We start from the raw sequence: 23,588 nt of genomic DNA, 5'->3' as shown, positions 1-23,588 counted from the left end.
GAGCAGTGGTGGCTGCCCCATCCCTGGAGGTGTTCAAGGCCAGGTTGGATGGGGCTTGGAGTGGGACTGGATAAGCTTTGAGGTCCCTTCCAACCCAAACCATCCCAGGTTTCTGAGATTCTGTGTTTATGCCATGGTTATGTCCCTGCCATATTTGAATCTGTGCAGTCCTGGGGCACCCACCTTGAGGTGATGGGAGAACGAGGATACAGAAAGGTAGCAGGGAAGACTGGAGGGAGAGGAGTGTTTTCACTGGAAGGACGGTTAGACTGGGATTTCTCAGCCTGAAAAAATATGTTGAAGGGTTATAGCAAGTGTGTGAAATCCTAAGCGGGTGGAATCGGGGCATGGGGAGTGACTGTTGACTCTTCTCTAATGCAAGAATTCGGAGAAGAGCAAATGACACCAGCGGGGCCGCGCTGAAAGCAGAGACGTGCGTTGTGTGAAGAAGTGGTTAAGCAGTGGAAGGAGCCTTTGCTCCAGGATGTTACTAGTGCTAAAATCTTGGTAGAATTCAGAGGGAGCTGGTACAACGTCTTCCGTTTCATAGAAGAATTCACTTGATGGTTGTCTCGGTGTCCACAGAGATGTGTAAGGTTCTCGATTCCCTCCACTCTCGAGGTGTCTGCTGGCTGTGGGTGGTCAGGTTATTTTGAACCAGAGAGAAGTTCATGCCCATGAAATGTCAGAGCATCTGAATCCAGATGCAAACCCCAGTATTCGATGGCGTTGAAATACGAGCTGATGAGTTTGTGAAGAGGGAGGTGAAAGACGCAGCCCCATGGCTCCAGTGGGCACCAGTGGGCAAGAGCTGGTGTGAGTTGCTGCAGAGCAAAGCCTTTGGCAGCCGTTCCACAGCGCTGGGGTGTTCTTAAGTAAAAAATCTCTTCAGTATCGACTATGAAGAAAGCAAATCATGTTTTCATTTAATTGTAACTCATTTGTCTTCTCAGAGTTTATATCTCTTGGGAATGCTCTTTCTAAGGGAAAATGTCTCTTTGTAGCCATTATACTTGAAAAGCTATTAATTCTTTCCTGTAGCAAAAAAAATGTGGATATGAACAGCTTCTGGTTTTCTTGTGTTCTGCCTAATAAAATGACCAGAACCTCTGTAGGTGTTCTGATGTGATTCTATGGTTTTCATTTCTTTGCAAGCAAAACATTTTCCTTAAATAATTAATTTTTCTTGTGGTAGAATCACAGAATGGTTTGGGTTGTAAGGGACCTCAAAGCCCATCCAGTCCCACCCTCTGCCATGGGCAGGGTCACCTCCCACTGGATCCAGTTGCTCCAAGCCCCATCCAACCTGGCCTTGAACACCTCCAGGGATGGGGCAGCCACCACTGCTCTGGGCAACCTGGGCCAGGACCTCCCACCCCCATCGTGAAGAATTTCTTCCTAATGTCCAGTCTAAGTCTTCTCTTTCCATTTTAAAGTCATTCCCCCTGGTCCTGTCCCTCCATGCCCTTGGAAAAAGTCCCTCCCCAGGGTTCCTGGAGCCCCTTTCAGTACTGGAAGCTGCTCTAAGGTCTCCCTGGAGCCTTCTCTTCTCCAGGCTGAACAACCCCAACTCTCTCAGCCTGTCCTCATAGCTGACATTTATGCAGTACTTGAATCCTGTGTGAGTTTGGGGACCATTTGTAGTTTGGTTTGTTCCCTGTGGTGCCAGAATGGCACAGTGGGAGAAGATGGCAGTGGGGAACTGTAGGAGAGTCGCCTCTCCTTCAGTCTGGGATGTGACCAAGCTCTCACTGATATCTGTGTACGTGAAGTGGCCATGCTTTTCTTTTCATCCCAAATGCTTTGATGCAGTATTTTTGGATATTCTTATTGTTTATTCGGAAGATGGCTTCAGCCAAACGAGGCACCAAGGTATTTTATTCTCTCCTACAATGTAAAATATACATCATAGGTCTGACCTAGTTTTCAACAGCGCTTACTGGAAGCAAGAGCACAAATGGAAAATCAGGGGACATTGTTCTTCTAAATCATTTAAACTCTTCTGATCATCTCTCAGTGTGAGTTAAGGATTAAAATATATAACTCATTAAAGGCTAGGAAAGAAAGAAAATCCCCTGGCTTTAACGTACAAACGGCTTCAGGAATCTGCTGGGAGTGTTTCAGGTACCTCCCCTCCCCTCTGTGCAGTAAGAAAGAGATCGACCTCTGCTACAGACCCGTCAGTCTGACACCCTGTGTTTCTGCTCGGTGGGTGAGATTCCGGCTGTCATAGAATCATAGAATAGTTTGGGTTGGAAGGGGCCTTGAAGATCATCTAGTTCCAACCCCCTTGCGATGGACACCTCTCGCTGGCTCAGGCTGCCCAAGGTGTCATCCAACCTGGCCTTGAACACCTCCAGGGATGGGGCAAATCTGGTTCCAGTGCTGTGCTTGGCACAGCATTCCTGGCCAACCTGGCTCCAGAGGTTCCGGTTCAACCTTTTCAACCTCACCAGACGAGCAATGTGATTGTTTTTATCACTGTTTTTCCCTCACTGTGCCTGGGGGCTCTCCTTGTTCCTGGAGATGATCCTCATCAGAAGAGGATGTCTACAAAATACATCTTTCGGAGTCACAGTTCTTTGACTCGTGCCTCGCCTTGGCCCAGGCAGAGGTGACAGAGGTTCTGTGCCTTCCAAGAAACCTCTTGCAGTCTTGTTTTTGCCGTCCCATCGGGCCATTGCTCTCTCAGGGGGAAGCTGGTGGGGGTGTCAGACTCGAGGAACTTGCAATGAAAATCATCCTTGGTTTGGGCTCCAGAGACATTTGCTGTGGTGTAATTGGGCAAATTCAACGATTTTTCAAAAGCTTCTCAAGACTGCCCTTCGGTGGAGAAGAATGAAGATCCTTTGTCTCATCTCTGTGCTCCTTATAAACAGGTTTCTGCCTTAGCAGGTAGCGAAGACATTGCTTTTCAAAGCTCCCTTTCTGACTCCACTCGTGACTAATCCTGTTGCTGCTATCTCTGACTCTGCTCGGGATCCTCAGCAGCCTGCGCCCGTGGGATTAGTATGGAACAGCCAGAGCTCGGATGCTGTTGAGTGGAAAACTTGCTTCAAATCCATTTAAATCCTGATTGCTGCCCAAGGCCATCAATATGCTTGCAGCTCTACAAATCATCCTGGAAACAGAGCCGCTCACTATTGCAGAGCTGCAGCTGTATTCGGTGATGTGTCCAGAGCTGGATTTAAATCTCCAGACATCTGAGTAAAGTCTCCAGTATTAAAGTAGTATTCAAATATTAAAAATCCCTTCCATCCTGGTGGGGGCAGTTTTGGGCCCCTTCTGGCCTGGAGGTGAGGTTGAGGTAGGATCATAGAATAGTTTGGGTTGGAAGGGACCTTAAAGATCATCCAGTTCCACCCCCTGCCATGGGTAGGGATGTCCCACTACATCTGATTGATCCAAGGCCCATCCAACCTGGCCTTGAACACCTCCAGGGATGGGGCAGCCACAACTTCCCTGGGCAACCTGGGCCAGTGTCTCACCACTCTCATGGGGAAGAAATTCTTCCTCATGTCCAGTGTAAATTTGCCTCTCTCCAGTTTGTACCTGTTCCCCCTCATCCTATCCCCACAAGCCTTTATGAACAGCCCCTCTCCAGCTTTCCTGTAGCCCCTTCAGGTACTGGAAGGTCTCTATAAGATCTCCTCTGAGTCTTCTCTTCTCCAGGCTGAACAGCCCCAACACTCTCAGCCTGTCCTCGTACAGGAGGTGCTCCAGTCCTCAGATCATCCTTGTAGCCTCCTCTGGACCCATTCCAACAGCTCCATCTCCTTCTTACATTGAGGATTCCAGAACTGGACACAATCCTCCAGATGAGGTCTCCCAAGAGAGGAGCAGAGGGGCAGAATCCCCTCCCTCTCCCTGCTGGCCACGCTGCTTTGGATGCAGCCCAGGACACGGTTGGTTTCTGGGCTGTGAGCACACGTTGCGGCTCATGTTGAGCTTCTCATCATGCAGAACCCCAAGTCCTTCTCTGCAGGGCTGCTCTCAATCACATCATCCCCCATCATGTACTGAAATCGGGGATCGCCCCGACCCAGGTGCAGGACCTTCTGGGCCTTGTTGAACCTCCTGAGGCTCTCCCAGCCCCACTTCTCCAGCCTGTTCAGGTCCCCCTGGATGACATCCCGTCCTTCCCGTGTGGCAACTACATCACTCAGCTCGGTGTCACCTGCAAACTTGCTGAGGGTGCACTTGCTGAGGATCCCCAGGAGGGTGCGGTGGTGCTGACTCTGCTCTGGGTTCGCTCCCAGCCATTGGCTTTTAAACGCTGCTGGAGGGTTTGTGAATGGCAGGAGGGACAAAAGGGATGCTTTTCACTTCAAGGGGGTGCAGGATGAGCTGAGCTGCCTGTGGTTTGTTTATTCCAAGTGATGCTGATGGCACTGCCTCTGGAAGGCTCGTGTGTTTCGCTGAACTGAAGCAAATAAAGCAGAAAGAAATCCAGTGTTTACTTACCTTGAAGACTTCTTGTACAGAGAGGAGAGTGTGTGACTTGAGTAGAAAACTAAAACCTCCTGAAGCAGTGGGAATAGTTCTTGGGTTTGGCTCAGCTGTCAAGGATTCAGAGTTGGGTGAAAGGAAACTTTACTTTGTTTTTCTGAAACAGGCTCACAAGGAAGGAGGCTTTGTCCCCTTCCTCTCCAGCGCCCAGAGAGCTCAACCAATTTTTTTCTAAATGGAGAGAGCAGTTCCCTCATCTAAAGGGAACCTGTACAGCTCAATAAGTTGTAGAAATTAAACTTAGTTGAGATCAGTCCCACACTGGGCACCAGTCAGAGCCTCTCTGACGCTTGGTTCGTGTAGTCAAGGTAGCACGGCAATAAGGACGGTGCTGAGCCTCCATCCTGCTCTTAGCTGGAGTGGCTTCTTTGAAATGTGGGGTTTTGGGCTATACTCTTCCCTTCAGCTTTCCACTCAGTGGAGTGGAACAACTGCTCCTTGATGGCTTCCTGGGGCTGGTGGATGGACGTGGCTCTGTGAAGGTGATGGTTGCTCCACTAGTATCCAGCATACACCCACAAAATGGCTTGGGAAGCAGCGTTTCTCTTATGATGCCGACCAACTGCAGGGTTGGATCCATGGATGGAAGCTGCTAAGGGTTTGTGTGTGGGACTGCTGTGCTTCAGTGTCTTTTATTGCCTTTATTAGGCCAGCAACAAAGTGGAAGTGGATATGGAGAAGGCTGAGAGCTTGCGAGTGACAAGAGGAGACTTCTTTGCATCTTTGGAGAATGACATCAAACCAGTAAGTTGGTACTAGCAAACTCCCGTGGTAGAGTTGCCCGCTATCGTTAATGACGCAAGGCAGCAGCTCCCCTCTGGGGTCAGAGCTGCGCCGGGGGCTGACATACTGCATCCTGCGTTGGAGACATGGGAGCAGGTGACCTCCTTCCTGCAGTGCCAAGACTCTGGTTTGTACCTTTTGTTGCATGCACGAATCATAAAGAGGAGTAGAACAAATAAAGGAAGCAACCTGGAATTTCTTCTCCTTGTCATAGGTGCCCTCTCCCTTTTAGACTATTTCTCTTAGTGCGTGACAGGAGGTTTAAGCCTCATTTTTGACAGTTGTCCTTAGCTGGTGTGGATTCAGACCCTGTTGGTGACATGCATGGGTTTAAAATTGTTTTGAGGTTGTATGAAAAGACATTCCTAAATGTCCAAGGCCTCCAGCCGTGTTCAATCCCTTGAACCGAAGTGTCCGCAGTGGGTCTGACAGCACTGACGGCCTCATTTGAGCAGCTTCCAGAGTCTTGGGCTGTGTCACTTTGCTGATTCTTAATTGTTTTGTTTTTCTGATGTGATGCGAAACTACTTGGTAAAAATAAATGTTCCCTCTCTTAACACAGGCCTTTGGAACTAACCAAGAGGACTATGCCAGCTACATCATGAATGGGATCATTAAGTGGGGTGACCCAGTAACGAGGGTGTTGGATGACGGGGAGCTGCTTGTTCAACAGACTAAGAACAGCGACCGTACCCCGCTGGTCAGCGTTCTCCTAGAAGGTACGTTTAGGAAAAATAGGTATTTAGAAACAGAGCAGCTTCTGAGAAGCCTTTCTCTCAGGTGCCTGTGTGGTGATGTGTTACATTGGGCAACTGCCTGTAAAGAATTACAGAAGCACAGAATAGTTTGGGTTGGAAGGAACCTTAAATGTCATCCAGTTCGAACCCCCCTGCCATGGGCAGGGACATCCCACTGGATCAGGCTGCCCAAGCCCCATCCAACCTGGCCTGGAACACCTCCAGGGATGGGGCAGCCACAACTTCCCTGGGCAACCTGGGCCAGTGTCTCACCACTCTCATGGGGAACAAATTCCTCCTAATGTTTAGTCTAAATCTGCCCCTCTCCAGTTTATCCCCGTTCCCCCTCATCGTATCACCACAAGCCTTTATGAACAGTCCCTCTCCAGCTTTCCTGTAGCCCCTTCAGGTACTGGAAGGTCGCTATAAGATCTCCTCGGAGCTTTCTCTTCTCCAGGATGAACAACCCCAACCCTCTCAGCTTGTCCTCGTACGGGAGGTGCTCCAGCCCTTGGATCATCTTTGTAGCCTCCTCTGGACCAGTTCCAACAGCTCCATCTCCTTCTTACACTGAAGATTCCAGAACTATGTTGAGGATTCCAGAACTAAAGAAACATGAGAGGAAAAATGGAATTGGTCCCTTTTGGTTTATTGGGATGAAATTTCTTTAAATATTGAAGCTGGCTTCTTGGCCTGAGATAACGCTGTTCTTGGCCCGATGGAGAAGTGAGCGTACAGCTAAGAACCAGACTGTGGGTGCTGTACAGCACTGACTTGTCCAGCTGAGTTGGATGTCTAAATTCTCTTAGAAGTCACTGAAGAGCTGTTCAGTGTAATTAACTGAGACCTTGTCGCTCTCTGCAGCTCCTGGAAAGGAGGTTGTGGTGAGGTGGGTGCTGGGCTCCTCTCCAAAGTAAGAAGTGATAGGATGAGAGGAAATGGCCTCAAGTTGCACCAGGAGTGGCTTAGTTTGGATATTAGGAAAAATGTCTTCCCTGACAGAGTGGTGAAGCCCTGGCAGAGGCTGCCCAGGGCAGTGGGGGAGTCTCAATCCCTCGAGGGGTTCAGAAAGTGTGTACACGTGGTACTTTGGGATGTGGTTCAGTCAGCACGGTGCAGTTGGACTGGATGAGCTGAGAGGGCTTTTCCAACCTCAATTATCCCATGATTCTATTTTATGAGTTCTGACGACAGCGTCGCTGGCCAACTTTAGGTGCCTGCTGTTAGCCAGCGGTGGCTTGGTTCTATCTAGACTGTTACTGAACATGATGAGTTGAGAAAACCAGTTCCAGTGTCTACACTGCAGATATTTGGGTAGAATTTATTATTTACAGCTTCCCTCTTTCTTTTCCTGAAGGAGAAAAATGTGCATTCCTACTAAATTTTAGTGACCTGGTGCTTTGAAATTAACCTTGAATGGATCCCCTGAATAGTTCTGTGCTTGTGGCCAACATATTGCTTGCATGCAATACCTTTAACTTGATTTTTATTGGTATATTCACTTGAGATGTGTCTTTGGTCGCTATTTTGATTATTCTGGTGAGAATTCAGGCCATTTACAGATTCCCTATGCTGATATTTCCTTGGCATTGGTGCAGTTGCTTTGTTTGCCTCAATACCCGCGGAATTCATAACCATAGTGCAAGAAGATTCTCCAAAACTCAAATACAGGCTGATTTGGTCGTACAAAACGTGTGATGTTCTTTTTTGTGTTGGTTTCCCGGCACAATAGTCTGTGTGAACTCAAATAGTGGCATTGGTTTCCTTCCTCTAGAGGATGGGGTTGCACTGGGAGTTAGTGTTCCTTCTGCAAGGGCGTTCCGGAATGCAGAACGCTGGGAATGAGAACATAACCTGCTCAACATCCACGCTGAGCCCTGCCAGGCCTGATTTCCCCCTCATCCTTCCATTCTATTTGTCCTTTTTTCAGGTCCCCCTCATAGTGGGAAGACTGCACTGGCAGCAAAAATAGCAGAAGAATCCAACTTCCCCTTTATCAAGATCTGCTCTCCTGATAAGATGATTGGGTTTTCAGAAACGGCCAAGTGCCAAGCTATGAAGAAGGTGCGTGTTCGTCCTGCTCTGGTTACAGCCCAATTCTGTGTGATCTAGTGGATGGAAATGTAAATTACCCCATGACTGTGTTTTCTGCTCTCTGTAGCTCCTAAATTCCTGTGCCTATATTTATAGAATCACAGTCGTGGAATGATTTGGACCTCAAAGCCTATCCAGTCCCACCCCTGCCATGGGCAGGGACACCTCCCACTGGATAAGGGGCTCCAAGCCCCATCCAACCTGGCCTTGAACACCTCAAGGATGGGGCAGCCACGACTTCGCTGGGCAACCTGGGCCTCCCCACCTGCACACAAAAACATTTCTCCCTAAGATCTCATCTCAATCTCCCCTCTTTCAGCTCAAAACACTTCCCTCTCATCCTATCCCTGCCCTCCCTGATCGTAGAATCATAGAATCACCAGGTTGGAAAGGACCCATTGGATCATCGAGTCCAACCATTCCTAACACTCCCTTAAACCATGTCCCTCAGCACTTCATCCACCCGTTCCTTAAACACTTCCAGGGAAGGTGACTCGACCCCCTCCCTGGGCAGCTGTTCCAGTGCCCGAGGACTCTTTCCGTGAAAGGTTTTTTTCTGATGCCCAGCCTGAACCTCCCCTGGCGGAGTCCCAGGCCATTCCCTCTTGTCCTGTCCCCTGTCACTTGGGAGAAGAGCCCAGCTCCCTCCTCTCCACAACCTCCTTTCAGGCAGTTGTAGAGAGCAATAAGGTCTCCCCTCAGCCTCCTCCTCTCCAGGCTGAACAACCCCAGCTCTCTCAGCCGCTCCTCGTAACCCTTGTTCTCCAGCCCCCTCACCAGCTTCGTTGCTCTTCTCTGGACACACTCCAGAGCCTCAACATCCTTCTTGTGGTGAGGGGTCCAGAACTGAACACTGTACTCGAGGTGCGGTCTCACCAGTGCTGAGTACAGAGGGAGAATAACCTCCCTGGCCCTGCTGGTCACACCGTTTCTGATCCAAGCCAAGATGCCGTTGGCCTTCTTGGCCACCTGGGCCACTGCTGGCTCATGTTCAGTCCCTGTCAACCATTACCCCCAGGTCCTTCTCCTCTGTGCGGCTCTCCAGCCACTCTTTCCCCAGTCTGTAGCACTGCACAGGGTCGTTGTGCCCCAAGTGCAGGACCTGGCATTTGGCCTTGTTGAACCTCCTGCCATTGGTCTCAGCCCAGCGGTCCAGTCTGTTCGGATCCCTTTGCAGAGCAAAAGGAGCCCCTCCCCGGCTTTATTATAAAATGGAATGGATGTTTTTGTGGCACTGAGTGAGTCAGGGAAGGTTTCCAGGCTCTGGCCCAGTTGGATCTGACGTGTAACCATGACTAATGGGGAAACCAGAGACCCGATGTGTGGTGAGCAAGGCTGGAGCTCTGCCTGCAAAGAGGGAGGCAGGAGGGGCTTAGGGTGGCGCTTGAGAAGAACGGATCCTGCTGGATTGGACCAACAGCAGTTCTGAGGTGCTAATGTTTAGCTAAACAAGATTTTTTAACAACTTGGGGAGCAGGGAGGGTGCAGGTAGGTTTGAACATCTTAAATCATTTCAAGTCACCAGGTGAAAGGAAGGAGATTTCATTTATGGAAGCCAGCACTTAACGCATCTAGCTGAGTGATCCTGAGTGAAGCGTGTGAGTGAAAAGTTACTCAGATCAGTTTGTGGTTTCTGATAGCAATGTGGACAGGTATGATTGGACTTGATGATCTCAAAGCTCTTTTCCAACCAAGCGATTCTATGGTTCTCTGTGCTCAGAGCTAGAACCCCAGTTTGTCATTGAGATTCAAAACGGAGGCTGTTTGGCTTCTCTTGAGGCCGTGTGTGCTGGAGGGGGGCCTGTGGTACCACTGAGGTCCTCGTTTCACTTTCAAAGCTTTCATAGAATCAGAGAATAGTTTGGGTTGGAAGAGACCTTAAAGATCATCTAGTTCCAACATCCCACTGGATCAGGCTGCCCAAGTCCCATCCAACCTGGCCTTGAACACCTCCAGGGATAGGACAGCCACAACTTCCCTGGGCAACCTGGGCCAGTGTCTCACCGCTCTCAAGGTGAAGAAATTCTTCCTAATGTCCAGTCTAAATCTGCCCCTCTCCAGTTTATACTCTATCCCCCTCATCGTATCCCCACAGGTCTTTACGAACAGTCCCTCTCCAGCTTTCCTGTAGGCCCTTTCCAGGTACTGGAAGATCTCTATAAGATCTTCTCTGAGCCTTCTCTTCTCCAGGCTGAACAGCCCCAACTCTCTCAGCCTGTCCTCGTACGGGAGGTGCTCCAGCCCTCAGATCATCTTTGTAGCCTCCTCTGCACCCGTTCCAACAGCTCCATCTCCTTATGTTGAGGATTCCAGAACTGAACACAATCCTCCAGATGAGGTCTCCCAAGAGAGGAACAGAGGGGTAGAATCACTTCCGTCTCCCTGCTGGCCACGCTGCTTTGGATGCAGCCCAGGACACTGATTTGCTGCTCTCTGGAGGGGGATGTGGAGGCTGGATCTGTACCTGAGCCGATCTCTCCCTGCAGTGCTGTTAGGGAAAGACGACTGTCTCCAGCCAGAGTGGAAAAGTTTTGTGATTGCACTGCGGTTGTGCGGTGGTGGTGTATCCTCAGTATTGCCCCAGCACCAAAATCAGATGAATAGGACTCTGTTTTGTTCATTTTTTGCCCTTAAACACAGAGAACTGGCATTTTTACGTAGTTCACAGGGAAAATGAACAAAACTGAGCTCTGAATTCATTGGGATGGGAACATTTTATTAAATGCATGCAGAGTCTAATCTCTTGATACTTACCTGTTCCATTCTCTGTTTATTCCCCTAAATACCGCACTGTTTAGTTAAAAACATATCAACAGGTCTCATCATGACCATTGTAATTTTGCTGCTGAGAATTAACCGTGAGTCACTTTGCTGTTTTGCAGATCTTTGATGATGCGTACAAGTCCCAACTCAGCTGTGTTGTCGTGGACGACATCGAGAGGCTGCTTGGTGAGTTAGGACGATGAGAGCACGCTCTGCTGTCTGCTGAGCAGAAACATTGAGAGATTTGCTCTGGATTCCAAAACTGATCTGGAATTGTTTACTTTGGGAGCCTTGAACTGCTTTTGATACAGTAAAGTGGTTTAGTGGGCATTAAAATGCATTTTTCATTTCAGATTATGTCCCCATCGGCCCACGGTTCTCTAATCTGGTGCTGCAAGCCCTTCTTGTCCTGCTAAAGAAGGCTCCTCCCCAGGTAAGGAGGGGATCATAGAACAGTATCATGGAATCATGGGATGGTTTGGGTTGGATGGGACCTTAAAGATCATCCAGAAACAGCCCACTGCCATGGGCAGGGACACCTCCCACTGGATCAGGCTGCCCAAGGCCCATCCAACCTGGCCTTGAACTCCTCCAGGGATGGGGCAGCCGCAGCTTCCCTGGGCAGCCTGAGCCAGGGCCTCACCATTCTCATAGTGAAGAAATTCCTCGTTATTTCTAGTCTAAATCTTCCCCTCTCCGATTTAAAGCCATTGCCCTTCATCCCACCACTCCATGCCTTTGTAAACAGCTGTCTTGTAGTCCTTTCAGGTACTGGAATGGTTTGATTGAGGGGTGAGAGAGCCCTGTTTGTGTGATAACGTTGGCGGAGGAGGGCTCTGTGCCTCGCTGACGGCTGCTGTGCTGCCAGTGCCGGCAGTGACGTTCTCTGCCGCAATCCGGTTAATCCTGGCCCGCTGCTGCTCGTTCTCTTAGACATTTCCAGGATAACCGCAAGGGATTCAACTCTAAGCTCATTAACTGAACCTTTTGCAATTAGCCCTGGAAATCCTGGCGAAAGAGACAAGTTTAACCCTCCCCATGTCAAACTCATCACGCTTTCCAGTTAACCAAGGACCGGCTCAGTTCAAATCAATCCGTGGTGGAACCGTGTGCTCCCTCCTTGATTAGCAATCAATTTCTGAGGAATGTATGACTGTGGATTTCAGGGTTTTAATTGAAATTCATGACAGTGGGTGAGGAAATCTCGGGGTCCTGTGTCTCACGCCGATCCTGTCTGCGCTTCCTGCCCTGATGAGGTGTAAGAACATCACAAACGATAACAGTTCCGTAACTTGGGCTGAGTGAGACAAACAGGCAGGAATTCTGCGTTTTTGTTGGCCATTTTTTCTGTTGCTCTCTGGAATTTTGCTGTCTGCATGAATAAACAACCTACAGCAAACCTGAGGGCTGATGTCAAGAGGAGCAGAGAGGCCTACCCTAAATTTCTCATTTTTCATATCCTGGAAGCAGTAACATCTGCGTGAGGATTGTTTACATTAGAGACTTGGGTGAAAAGACTGTTCAAATCTAGAACTGTGAAGTAAACCTCACAGCCTGAGGAGTGAGAGGCTGAAGAGCAGCCCTGTCGGAAGGGATCTGGGGGTTCTGGCAAGTTGAACGTGAGCCAGCAGTGCCCCGGTAGCCAGGAGGGCAACCGTATCCTGGGGTGCATCCAGCACGGCATCGCCAGCCAGGTGAGGGTGGGGATTGTCCCGCTTTGCTCTGTGCTGGGGTGGCCCCACCTTAAGCACTGGGGGCAGTTTTGGGCTCCACAGAATAAAAAGAATCTAAAGCTGCTGGAGAGTGTCCAGAGGAGGGCATGGGGTTGGTGAAGGGTTTAGAGGGGAAGTGGCTGAAGTCACTTGGTCTTTTCAGCTTAGAGAAGAAGAGACTGAGGGGAGACCTCATCACAATCTGAAGCTTCCTCACAAGGGGAGGAGGACACTGGTCTCTCTTGCAACCAATAACAGGACCCAAAGGAATGGCAGGAAGATGCCAGGGGTTAGGTTGGACATTAAGAAAAGGTTCTTCATGCAGAGGGTGGTGGAGCGCTGGAACAGCTCCCAGGGAAGAGGTCACAGCGTTGAGCCTGACAATATTCCAGAAGCATTTGGCCAATGCCCTCAGTCCCACGGTGTGAATGGTGGGGGTGTCCTGTGCAGGGACAGGAGTTGGACTCAATGATCATTGTGGGCCCCTTCCAGCTGAGGACGTTCTAGGATTCTATGATCATCGTTATCTTCTGTAATCGCTGAGCCATTGCTGGGTGTTTCCGCGGTACCAGGCAATGGTTGTTCCCGTTAATCAATAGCAAAAATTGAACTTGATTGTTAAAGGAACTGAAAACATCAAATTGTTTGTCGTAAGTGAGTGTTAAGACCTCAAGGGCTTTTACAGGAGAGCAGGACTTCACCTGACTGAATGCTAATGAGGAATGATTGCTAACTAAAATCATGTCATAGCATTAACATTCGCGAGGCCGCAGCTTGAACCCGGGGTTCAGTTTGGACCCCTCACTCCAAGAAGGACATTGAGGGGCTGGAGCACATCTGGCGAAAGGGATCGGAGCTGGAGAAGGGTCTGGAGCCCCCTGGGGTTCTGGAAGTGGCTGAGGGCCCTGGGGCTGTTTGGTCTGGAGAAGAGGAGGCTGAGGGGAGACCTCATCACTCTCTGCGGCTCCTGGAAAGGAGGTTGTGGTGAAGTGGGTGTTGGGCTCTTCTCCCAGGTGACAGGCAATAGGATGAGAGGGAATGGCCTCCAGTTGCACCAGGGCAGGTTGGGATTGGACATCAGGAAAAATTTATTGACTTGAAAGGGTTCTCGGGCCCTGGTATAGGCTGCCCAGGGAAGTGGTGGAATCTCCATCCCTGGAGGACTTTAAAAGCCAGACAGACGAGGTGCTCATGGGTGGTTCCGTAGTGGACAGGAATGGTTGGACTGGATGATCTCAAAGGTCTTTTCCAACCAAGCAATTCTATGAGTGCATTTTGCCATTTAGGTACACTTTCCTTGGCACTCGGCTCTCCTGGAAGCGGGGAGCAGGGCTGAAGCTCTCAGATATTCACCAAGTTGATGCATGTTGCTGGAGATTTGCGATGTTTGCAATGCCCTGCAGGCTGGAAGGCGCGCGCCTGACAGCCGATATTATGGTGACTTAAGCCATAAATTGTTGGAGGGGAGAGAGAGTTTTCCGAGGAAATGTCACGGCATGATTGATGATGGGGGACTGTTTTCTTTTTACCTGTGTCCACTCTTGTCTCCTGTAGAAGTCAGATATTGGCTTAGAGAGGCTCTTTGGGCTGCCCTAGCCAGGTGGTTCTGCTGCCAGGGTTCTTCCTCATGGGTGTTTTCTTCTGAGTTCCCTGTGACAGTCACGGAGTGTGGGTTTTGTTTAATTAAAGCCCCAAAGCAGTATGTGAGAGGTGGAGTTGGGAAGGAAAAGAGCTGCTTTGCTCTGAGGATTATTGTACAAAACATTGGATTTAAGCATGGAGATGCTTGGGGGCTTTGAGCTCAAGTGAAGAACCCACATGGGAGATAATGCTGGGTGATCAGCATCCTTCCGTGTTCCCTCTGGGATGGCCAAGTCCCTCGGGGAGCAATTTCTGTGGAGGAAAGGGCTGGTTTCAAGGGCTTGTGACAGTCGGAGATGTGGATACATGCGTTAAATGTACCTCGGTCTCCTCAGTGGGATTGACTTCACCAGGAGCTTGAAGCACTATGATTTCCCATGGGCCTGGGATCATGGTTTGGGTTCATTCCTTGTGAAAATGGGCTGTCCTGGGGCACACCAGACATGCCCCACGCTGAGGAAAATCGTTGGTGAGATGCTGAGGGGGATGATGCCCGTTCTCTATCGCTGTCTGAGAGGCTTCATACCAGTTCAGCAGGCACAGGGGCACGAAGTGTGGAGTAGCTTTGAAAAGCTGAGCGACGGGAGTGACGGAGCAGTTGGAACCGTGAGCAGGGAGCGAGTGGGAAGCGCAGGGATGCGTTGCAGCCGCCCATCTTTGTGGCCTGGATTATGTATTCACACGGTGTTGTCACATCACTTGCAGAGTCTTAATGTGCGAGCAGCTCCCTACGATTCCTGCAGCTCCGGGTGCAGGAGGAGCGTTTTCTGGGATGAAATCTTATTAATTATGCATCGAGGTCTATGTCTCTGTTGAATTGGTTTATGAACGCTGCCTCCCAGCCTCCCCTCTTCCCAGCGAGGCTGTATTTTAGCATGGTGTAAGAAGGACAAATACTGGAAGCTTCTGGTTGTTCCTGGCTTGTTTGTGCTTTGCAGAAGTTTCCCGAGTAAACACGTTAAATAAACTGGAAGCATCTCAGAGTTTGCTTTAAATTCCCAGTCACACTCATGCTTGCTGGTTCCACTCAGCGATGATTAAATCCTGGTATCTGTTACTACTCGTTCAAGATGACTGAAAACACTGCATTTTGTTTCGCATCTTCTTTTAAACCAATTAAAAAGCTTTTCTGAAATGGATTGAAGAGAAGAAAATAAACCATGTTCTCTTGGGTCTTTATTCCGATCGAATTTCCCTGTGTTGTGCAGGAGAAGAGGCTGGGGGGGATAGAAAGCCTGAAAAGCTCTGTCGCAGCAGGGAGCCGAGGGGGAGAAAAGGACTTCGCTGAGAACTAAGCAGCAGCAGCTCCGAAAGCCGAAGCTGCTTCATCTACATGCAGAGTCACACAAGGCCTGGAGACACTCACCAGCCCCGCCGAGGGTTCACATGTGCTTCCCTGCTGCTTCCTGTGAAAAGCTAACAATCGGCTCCCAGGGTGAAAGCCCATCGCGCATCCCCGCGCTAAGCTGGATGTACAATTTGTGCAGTGTTAGGGACCGTCTGGCGTAGCGAGATGCTCTCCACCACTGCCGTGGATGCCCTTCCACTGCTCCCAGAGGCCCCCGGCCCCTTTCCTCGCTGGGACATAGGAGGCTTCGGCCGATTTATGAAAGTTGACAGGGGAAAGGGGGAAATAATCTCCTTGTTTGATACAATCCCAGATGCGTTCCAGATTCCACGTCACTTGGTGTGAATTGGAAGCAAATCCAGTCAACAGCGACCTTGCCTTCGGATGGTACTGTGCAAAAGATTGGATTTGGGCATGGAGACGCTTGGGGGTTTTGAGCTCAAGTGAGGAACCCACAAGGGAGATAACACTGCTGGGTGATCAGCAGCCTTCCACGTTCCTTCTGGGATGGCCAAGTCCCTTGGGGAGCAGTTTCGGTGGAGGTGGGGCTTAGTTTCAGGAGGTTGTGACAATAGAGGATGTGGATACATCCATTAAATCTCTCCAGAGCTGTGTTTCTTCTCATTCCATGTGAAGAATTGTTGATACCCAAAACATAGGCAGAAAAATACACAAGGATCCAACTTTGAGGGAGCAGCCAGTGGGTGACCAGGAGGGTGTCAGTGGTCACCAGCACTTGGTTATTGCATTGTTCAGGTTCCCCTCACCTCCCCTTTCCCTGGGGTTGCCTGGATTTGCTGGAATTCCGTAATCCGAGACTCTAGCACATGTTGAGACTCTGTCTGCTTGGAGCAGAGTCAGTAATTCTTGTACGTTCTGGTCTGTCCTGGATAGTTGATGCAGTGATGGAGTGCCCGTCAGGAAGTGAGTGGTGTGCTAAATCATTGATCTCATAATGCTTGGAAATGTAGTTGAATTCCTTTCTTGCTCTTGGAGTCCCATAGCATGATATCCTTTGTTCAGATCAAACCCCTGTAGTGGAGAAGTGAAACGTGGTCTTATCTCACTTCCAGAAGGCAGCAAGGCAGGACATGCGCCTCTCCCCATCAGCATGGAGGGATGTGTGAGGGGTTGGACTGGATGACCTTTAAGGTCTCTTCCAACCCAAATTATTCTGTAATCCTTGGCTCTGAACTGGGGCACTTCTGTTGCCTAAAAAGGGGCAGGATGAATCCAGACTCAAGTGCCATGCCTGTGTCTGATCCCTATTGATGGAGGAACTGGAGCTGGAACTGTCCTGGTAACAAGTCCAACACCAAATGATCTTCAGCTCCTGAAAAGTCAAATTCAGAGAATCATAGAATGCTTTGAGTTGAAAGGGACCTTCACAGGACATTTGGTCCAACCCTCCTGTAGGAGCCGGGATGTCTTCCAACATGAGGCTGCTCAGAGCCCCATCCAACCTGATTGTGAATGTTTCCAGGGATGGGGCCTCTACCACCTCCCTGGGCAACCTGGGCCAGGGCGTTCCCACTCTCATGGGGAAGAAATTCTTCCTAATGTCTCGCCTAAATCTGCCCCTCTCCAGTTTATACCCTCGTCCTATCACCACAAGCCTTTATGAACAGTCCCTTTCCAGCTTTCCTGTAGCCCCTTCAGGTACTGGAAGGTCTCTGTAAGATCTCCTGGAAGCCTTCTTTTCTCCAGGCTGAACAACCCCAACTCTCTCAGCCTGTCCTCGTATGGAAGGTACTCCAGCCCTTGGATCATCTTTGTAGCCTCCTCTGGACCCGTTCCAACAGCTCCATCTCCTTCTTATGTTGAGGATTCATGTTGAGGTTCACCCTCCATCAATTTACCAAGAGCCTCTTTAGGGCAGTTATTCCGTGTTTCTGACCATCCCATTGTTTTCCGTTGATTTCTCCACCTCCGTAATGGGTTTAAATTGCATTTGGGCTGGTGGGGGTTGCGTGCAGAGCACCCCAGTGTTCATGTAGCAGAATAATGGCTTTAGCTTTACTTTCTTGCCATTCTAAAAACATCTGCGTGTTTGCAGTTTGTGTTCAGTTCAGCGTTGAGCCGTCACAGAACTGGCTACAGGGAACAATTCTGTTGGCTTTCTTGGATGGCACTAAGTCATTTAGAGTCATTTTTGTGGGTGGTGATTGTCCACTGGCCTGGTTTCAGCAGGTTTGGGGTTTTGACTCAGCACGGCTGCCGGTGGTTTGGTTCTCTCCGCTTGGTCTGGCTCTTCAGGACGTGGTTTGCTGTGGAGTCCGGAGTGTGGGTGGCTTCTCTGGGAGGAGAGCAGTGGCAGCTGAGCTCTGCGAGCAGGGAATGGGATCACACATGGATTCCTGACATTGCAGTCTCACCTCTCTGATCGCTGCTCTGTGCTGCTCGGTTCCTTTCCTGGTGAGACCTCTCTTATGAACCCCAACACTGGACTCTATTATTATTCCAGTAGAGCGTGGACTTCATCTGGACTTCCTGCTCAGGTCCGTGCTGTCAGCCTGCACGTGGTTATTTGATGGATGCCGAGCCGGGCACTGCGCCCGTGCTGCGGTTTGGGAGCAGATGCTGCATTGCTACTTGCAGCTGTGTGGCTTTTCCTCCCCGGAATGCTCATAGTTCCTGGGAGGCTGTTATTAACACAATCCCATACCCATCTCTTCTGGATTTAGAGTGTTCCATAGAGGAATAATTTGATTTAAAAGAGTTGTGAGAGCTTGAAAGCCGATCAGTGGTGGTTGGTGGTAGAGCTCTGCATGGATCTGTGCTTCCGGAGGGGTTGGTTGATGTGTGTTTGGAGGGCTCAATCCTGCTCAGGAGTCTCTTGGGCTGCCTTTGTCCTCTTGTACCCTTCCTGTATGAGGAGAACACTGTGTGGAGGTGCCCGCCAGCACGTGTAGGACTTGGTGCAGATCTCTGAATGAGGCAGAAGAAATTCTTCTGTCAGGGCTTGTACTGCTCACTGAGTTACGTCGTATGGGATATCAGATACAGCAGCTTTATTTATTCACAGCCCAGAAGACCAACCGGGTCCTGGGCTGCATCCAAAGCAGCGTGACCAGAAGGGCGAGGGAGGGGATTCTGCCCCTCTGTTCCTCTCTTGGGAGACCTCATCTGGAGCATTGTGTCCGATTCTGGAATCCTCAACATAAGAAGGAGATAGAGCTGTTGGAATGGGTCCAGAGGAGAGCACTGAAATGATCTGAGGGCTGGAGCACCTTCCCTATGAGGACAGGCTGAGAGAGTTGGTCTTGTTCAGCCTGGAGAAGAGAAGGCTCCGAGGAGATCTTATAGCGACCTTCCAGTACCTGAAGGGGCTACAGGAAAGCTGGAGAGGGGCTGTTCATAAGGGCTTGTGGGGATAGGATGAGGGGCAATGGGGATAAACTGGAGAGGGGCAGATTTCAACTAGGCATAAGGAGGAAAAAAGAGATTCAACTGCTTAAAAATCAGAGGCTCCCAGGCAAGGGTGAATCCCGATGGGCATGAGCATGGATGTCGGGTTTTTCTCTATTTCTGCCCTAGGAAGCCTCTGTAGAATTTACACCGCAGGGTGATGTGAACTCTTCAACAAGAGAGCTTTTTTTCCTAGCTGGATTGTCTGAAAATGACCTCATTAAAAAGCATCTGTGAATCGCAGGATCTGCACAAAATTCAGCAGGCCTCAAGGCCAGGTTCTGTCCAGTTAAGATTTTCCCTTAATTTAGTCCCACCTAAGGGTTAGAAATCTTTCTAAAGCCTCCAGAAAGGCAGAAGTTCCTGTAGGAATCAGTCCCAGACCTGTGGCTGTGTAGAAATTGGTTAAACATCCCTTTGAGAGCTCTCCCAAAGGGGCACCTCAGGGGATTTCAGCTTCTTTATGACCCGGGTGATTCTCCTGTATTGCCCAAGCAGCCCTCCCTCTCTGAAGGCTCTGAGGAAATCTTAGACAGTAGAATCAGTCAGAATTGAGATGACATTTTCTCAGTCAAATCTGTTGCTGATCCTTGTCTCTGCCTTCTGAAGATTTCAGGCGTGCTTCTGTTATTCCAAGCGTATCTTCCTGAGTTGAACGCACCTTTTAGAATTCCAGAATTGCTTGGTTGGAAAAGACCTTTGAGATCATGGAGTCCAACCGTACCTGTCCACTACTAAACCATCCCTGAGCACGTGGTCTACACGTCTTTTAAACCCCTCCAGGGATGGGGACTCCACCACCTCCCCAAGCAGCCTCTGCCAGTGCCTGAGAACCGTTTCAGTGAAGAAATTTTTCCTGATGTTCAATCTGAACCTGCCCTGGGGCAACTTGAGGCCATGCCCTATCGTCTTATTGCTTGTCTCGTGGGAGACAAGACCAGCATCCACCTCACTACAATCTCCTTTCAGGGAGACGTAGGCAGTGATTCCAAGCTGGCCGGGGCAGTAACGGAGTTGTGAACAAGAGCAGTGAGCAGGGAACACCATCTGCCCATAAAAAACACCTTTTTCATCAGTTTGTCCCGCAAAGAGGAAGTTTTGGGGGTGGAGGTTGCTTGGGCTTCTAAATTGGATGAGGATCCAACTGCTTGCAATGAGGAATTTGGAAGGAAAAGTAAGGTAGAAAAGTAAGTGTAGGTGTGTCTTCTGTGTGCCACAACGGTGACATTCCGCTACCTGTTCTGATCCTGTTCTGGAGTTGTTGGTATTGGCTGCTTCAGTTATGGATGCATTTAATTCTATTAATTTTATTTTCAGTGGCATTTTTATGTGGCTGCTTCTCATTTGTCGTTAGCTGAAGGTTCCCAAGGCTAGTTTCTCTCTTGTTTTCCCTTTCCTGACGCTTATTCCATTGTCTGGACAGGGTCGCAAGCTTTTGATCATTGGAACCACCAGCCGCAAAGATGTCCTGCAGGAAATGGAAATGCTGAATGCTTTCAGCACAACGATCCACGTGCCCAACATCGCGACAGGGGAGCAGCTGATGGAGGCTTTGGAGGTGAGAAAAATGCGATGATGACAAACGAGCTCCAAAATTGCTGGAAATGAGGGATTTTGTTGTCGCTCTGCATCTGGGAACACCGTCCCACTTAACGTTCTGTCCTAACAGCTCTGAGACTTCTCTGAATTACTTGTCCGTACTCTATATTAAGGCAAAAAGAGAGAACAGAAAGTTTAGGGGAAAATATATGGAATGGATTGAAAGATTCCGAGGGCCTGGAAGTGGGTAATGAATATAATTGGGACCTTGAACTGAATGTGCCTGGAGGGTGCCAAGCTCTCGTGAACTGGAGCAACATCAAGCGAAGGTGGTTGGTGCTGAAGAGATTAAACGTTCCTATAAATTCATGCCTTTAATGGCTTCTCTTCCTATGCCATAGTGGGAATGAACAGCCTTCAGTATTCACTGTAAACCAAACGGGCAAATCTGTCATTGTGCAAACGTGCAGAGCTGTCACAGTGATGACAGCATCCAGCCTGAATCCACCATCCACCACCACTCCTGCAGTGGTTTGGGAACTTACTGTGACCTGAGCCACCGCGTTCCTTCCAGATTCCAATCTGGAGAAATCCTAGAGCCGATCAGAAGAGAATCACCAACTGTTCCCTTAGAGGAGTTACGAAAAGAACCACTGTAGGATAAAAGAACCCTGTTGTTTTGCCTTGTCCAGATATCTTGCAGCAAATTTTCCTTCTAAGCTAGAAAACGCTTTCCAGCCTCATTCCCTTTTCCCCGAGGTAGGTAGCATCACTCCTACTAACAGTTGCCTGTTGTTGATTTTGTTTATTTTCCACCTCCCCCAGCTCCTGGGTAACTTCAAAGACAAGGAACGCAGCACCATCGCCCAGAATGTCAAAGGGAAGCCTGTCTGGATCGGCATCAAGAAGCTGCTGATGCTGATAGAAATGTCACTACAGGTAAGAATATTTCTGGCCTCAGGAGGGCTGGGGGGAAATCTCACGGTCTGAGAGGTTCCTGCTTCTCTGCAGGCTCCTACTCAGCTTTGCGGTGGGAGACTTTGAGTTGGTTTAATTGAGAAAAGAGTTGCAGTGAGAAGAAATCCTGTGAACAAAGAAATTGCCAAGCCTTGGTCCACGGGGAGATCCAGAGGAGGCCACAGGGGTGATCTGAGGGCTGGAGAGCACCTCCTGTACGAGGACAGGCTGAGAAAGTTGGCGTTGTTCATCCTGGAGAAGAGAAGGCTGCGGGAAGACCTTAGAGCAGCTTCCAGTGCTGAAAGGGGCTCCAGGAAAGCTGGGGAGGGGCTCTTGATCAGGGAGTGCATTGACAGGACACGGAGGAGCAGTTTTTAGCTGAAAGAGGGGAGAGCGAGATGAGATCTTAGGCAGAAACGTTTTGCTGTGAGGGTGGGTTGGCCCTGGCCCAGGTTGCCCAGAGCAGTGGTGGCTGCCCCATCCCTGGGGGGGTTCAAGGCCAGGTTGAATGGGGCTTGGAGCAACCGGATCCAGTGGGAGGTGTCCCTGCCCATGGCAGGGGGTGGGACTGGATGGGCTTTAAGGTGTGATTCCAAACAATTCCATGATTCTATGATCTTTAAAAACTGCAGTGCCCATGGGCTGCTTGGAGCTGCACTTGAGAGGAGCATCCAGCGACTGGAGGGATGGATTCCCTTCCAGGAGTTTTCCTCTCTGCACTCAGCACGTTAAGGCTGCAGAGAGCAATTGCTTGGGGTTTTGTTTTAAAGAAGGTGCCTGTGCAGGTGTATGCGCTCTTTCCCTGGCGGAGATAAATGTGTCAGGCTGTTCAGCTGCTCTGCTTTTCATTTTCCACTTTCAGCACTTTAAAGAAAATAATTGCGGAGGGCAGAACTCTGCAGCGCTTGGGCCTCCCCCGCACCCGTCACCCGTGCCCGCGAGCCAGCCGTCAGGCTCCTGCTTGACACTCTCTGCACACGAAAACTGAAAGGGCGTAGCGCAGCCCTAATCCTCCGCCGCTGACATTTCAGCGCCCTGCTCAGTCCCCCACCCTGCGTGCGCCCTCGCTTTTCACATCAGATGGATTTAGCGCAGCTGAGGGAACCATCCTTAGATCTTCCAGGAGAGGCTGAGCCTGAGCTAAGAGGCATGTAGCTCAGCAGCGTATAAGTCATGTAGCCCTCTGTTTGCCGTTCACTGTTCTGTTAAAACTTGCACGGCGCTGAGGATGTGCTCTGACTGGATGTCACCTCGGGGAATAAAGTAATTTATCTGGATTACTTTTTCCTCTTCTTCCCTGGCTCTTAATTCCATACCTACAGGCAAGTCAGTAAGTCATTGCTCACGTGTCTTAACCGTGGTGACGGGGTGCAGGCCTGCCTCTTGTGCAGTCCGTTTCGCTTAGCCTTGACAATGGGTTCCTTCTTCTGACCCAAGACGTTTGCTTTTGCTGCTTTGACCTCGAGCGTCGGTTCTTTTCAGAACTGAAGGGGCAGGTTATGTAAATGATGGGCACTTCTGAATGGGAAGCGTGGGGGGAAATGCTTTTTGCAGCCTCTCCCCGTGCTACGCGCCTACGATGCTGCAGGCAGGGAGCCTTCGCGCTGCTCTGGGCCTGCAAAAACTGGTTTTTGTGACCGGAGCATATTGTAGGTGAGTCTGTGACCAGTGGGGCTGCGAGGAGGCAGGCAGAGCTGCGACTCCGTGCCATTCCTGACAAACTGAAGGTGTGTAAAACGCAGAGCTGGCCCTGTCGATGCAGGTGGCCGATAATCCACCTTCGCTGCTCTACGTGGACAGTGGGTAGCGGGGTGACTTCTGTTATTACGTTCAGTTCCAGCAGTTGGTCATAGCGTAGCTAATGGCATAGGGAAGCTAAATATGAAACGGTTCTGTTCCAAAAGGTCGGAGATCCTTGTGTGACACCATCTGCTGAACTGCTATAAATACAGGAAAGCCATCCAGGCTCCTAAACAGGAGAACGCTCGTGTCTGGATGCATTGAAAAACCACGATGATACAGAATTTGGCTGGCTTGTTCGGGGAAACAGAACATCACCACTAGTTCAAGACAAGTTCCTTTCTTCACTGGGCTGAA

General features: G+C 49.8%; 1 protein-coding gene across 1 annotated transcript in view; it reads left to right on the top strand.

Moving 5' to 3' along the window:
• Window positions 1–23,588, top strand: part of NSF (N-ethylmaleimide sensitive factor, vesicle fusing ATPase) — an 86,910-nt gene that overhangs the window by 57,869 nt on the left and 5,453 nt on the right. Inside the window, exons 13-19 of the mRNA XM_054088226.1 lie at window positions 5,158–5,253; window positions 5,855–6,011; window positions 7,960–8,093; window positions 11,006–11,072; window positions 11,240–11,319; window positions 20,419–20,553; window positions 21,360–21,473. Of these exons, the coding sequence (XP_053944201.1) occupies window positions 5,158–5,253; window positions 5,855–6,011; window positions 7,960–8,093; window positions 11,006–11,072; window positions 11,240–11,319; window positions 20,419–20,553; window positions 21,360–21,473 (783 nt within the window). The remainder of the gene's footprint in view (window positions 1–5,157; window positions 5,254–5,854; window positions 6,012–7,959; window positions 8,094–11,005; window positions 11,073–11,239; window positions 11,320–20,418; window positions 20,554–21,359; window positions 21,474–23,588) is intronic.

The sequence above is a fragment of the Cuculus canorus genome, chromosome 25, assembly GCF_017976375.1.
Source record: "Cuculus canorus isolate bCucCan1 chromosome 25, bCucCan1.pri, whole genome shotgun sequence".
Taxonomy (NCBI): domain Eukaryota; kingdom Metazoa; phylum Chordata; class Aves; order Cuculiformes; family Cuculidae; genus Cuculus; species Cuculus canorus.
This window is presented reverse-complemented; position numbering and strand designations above follow the sequence as displayed.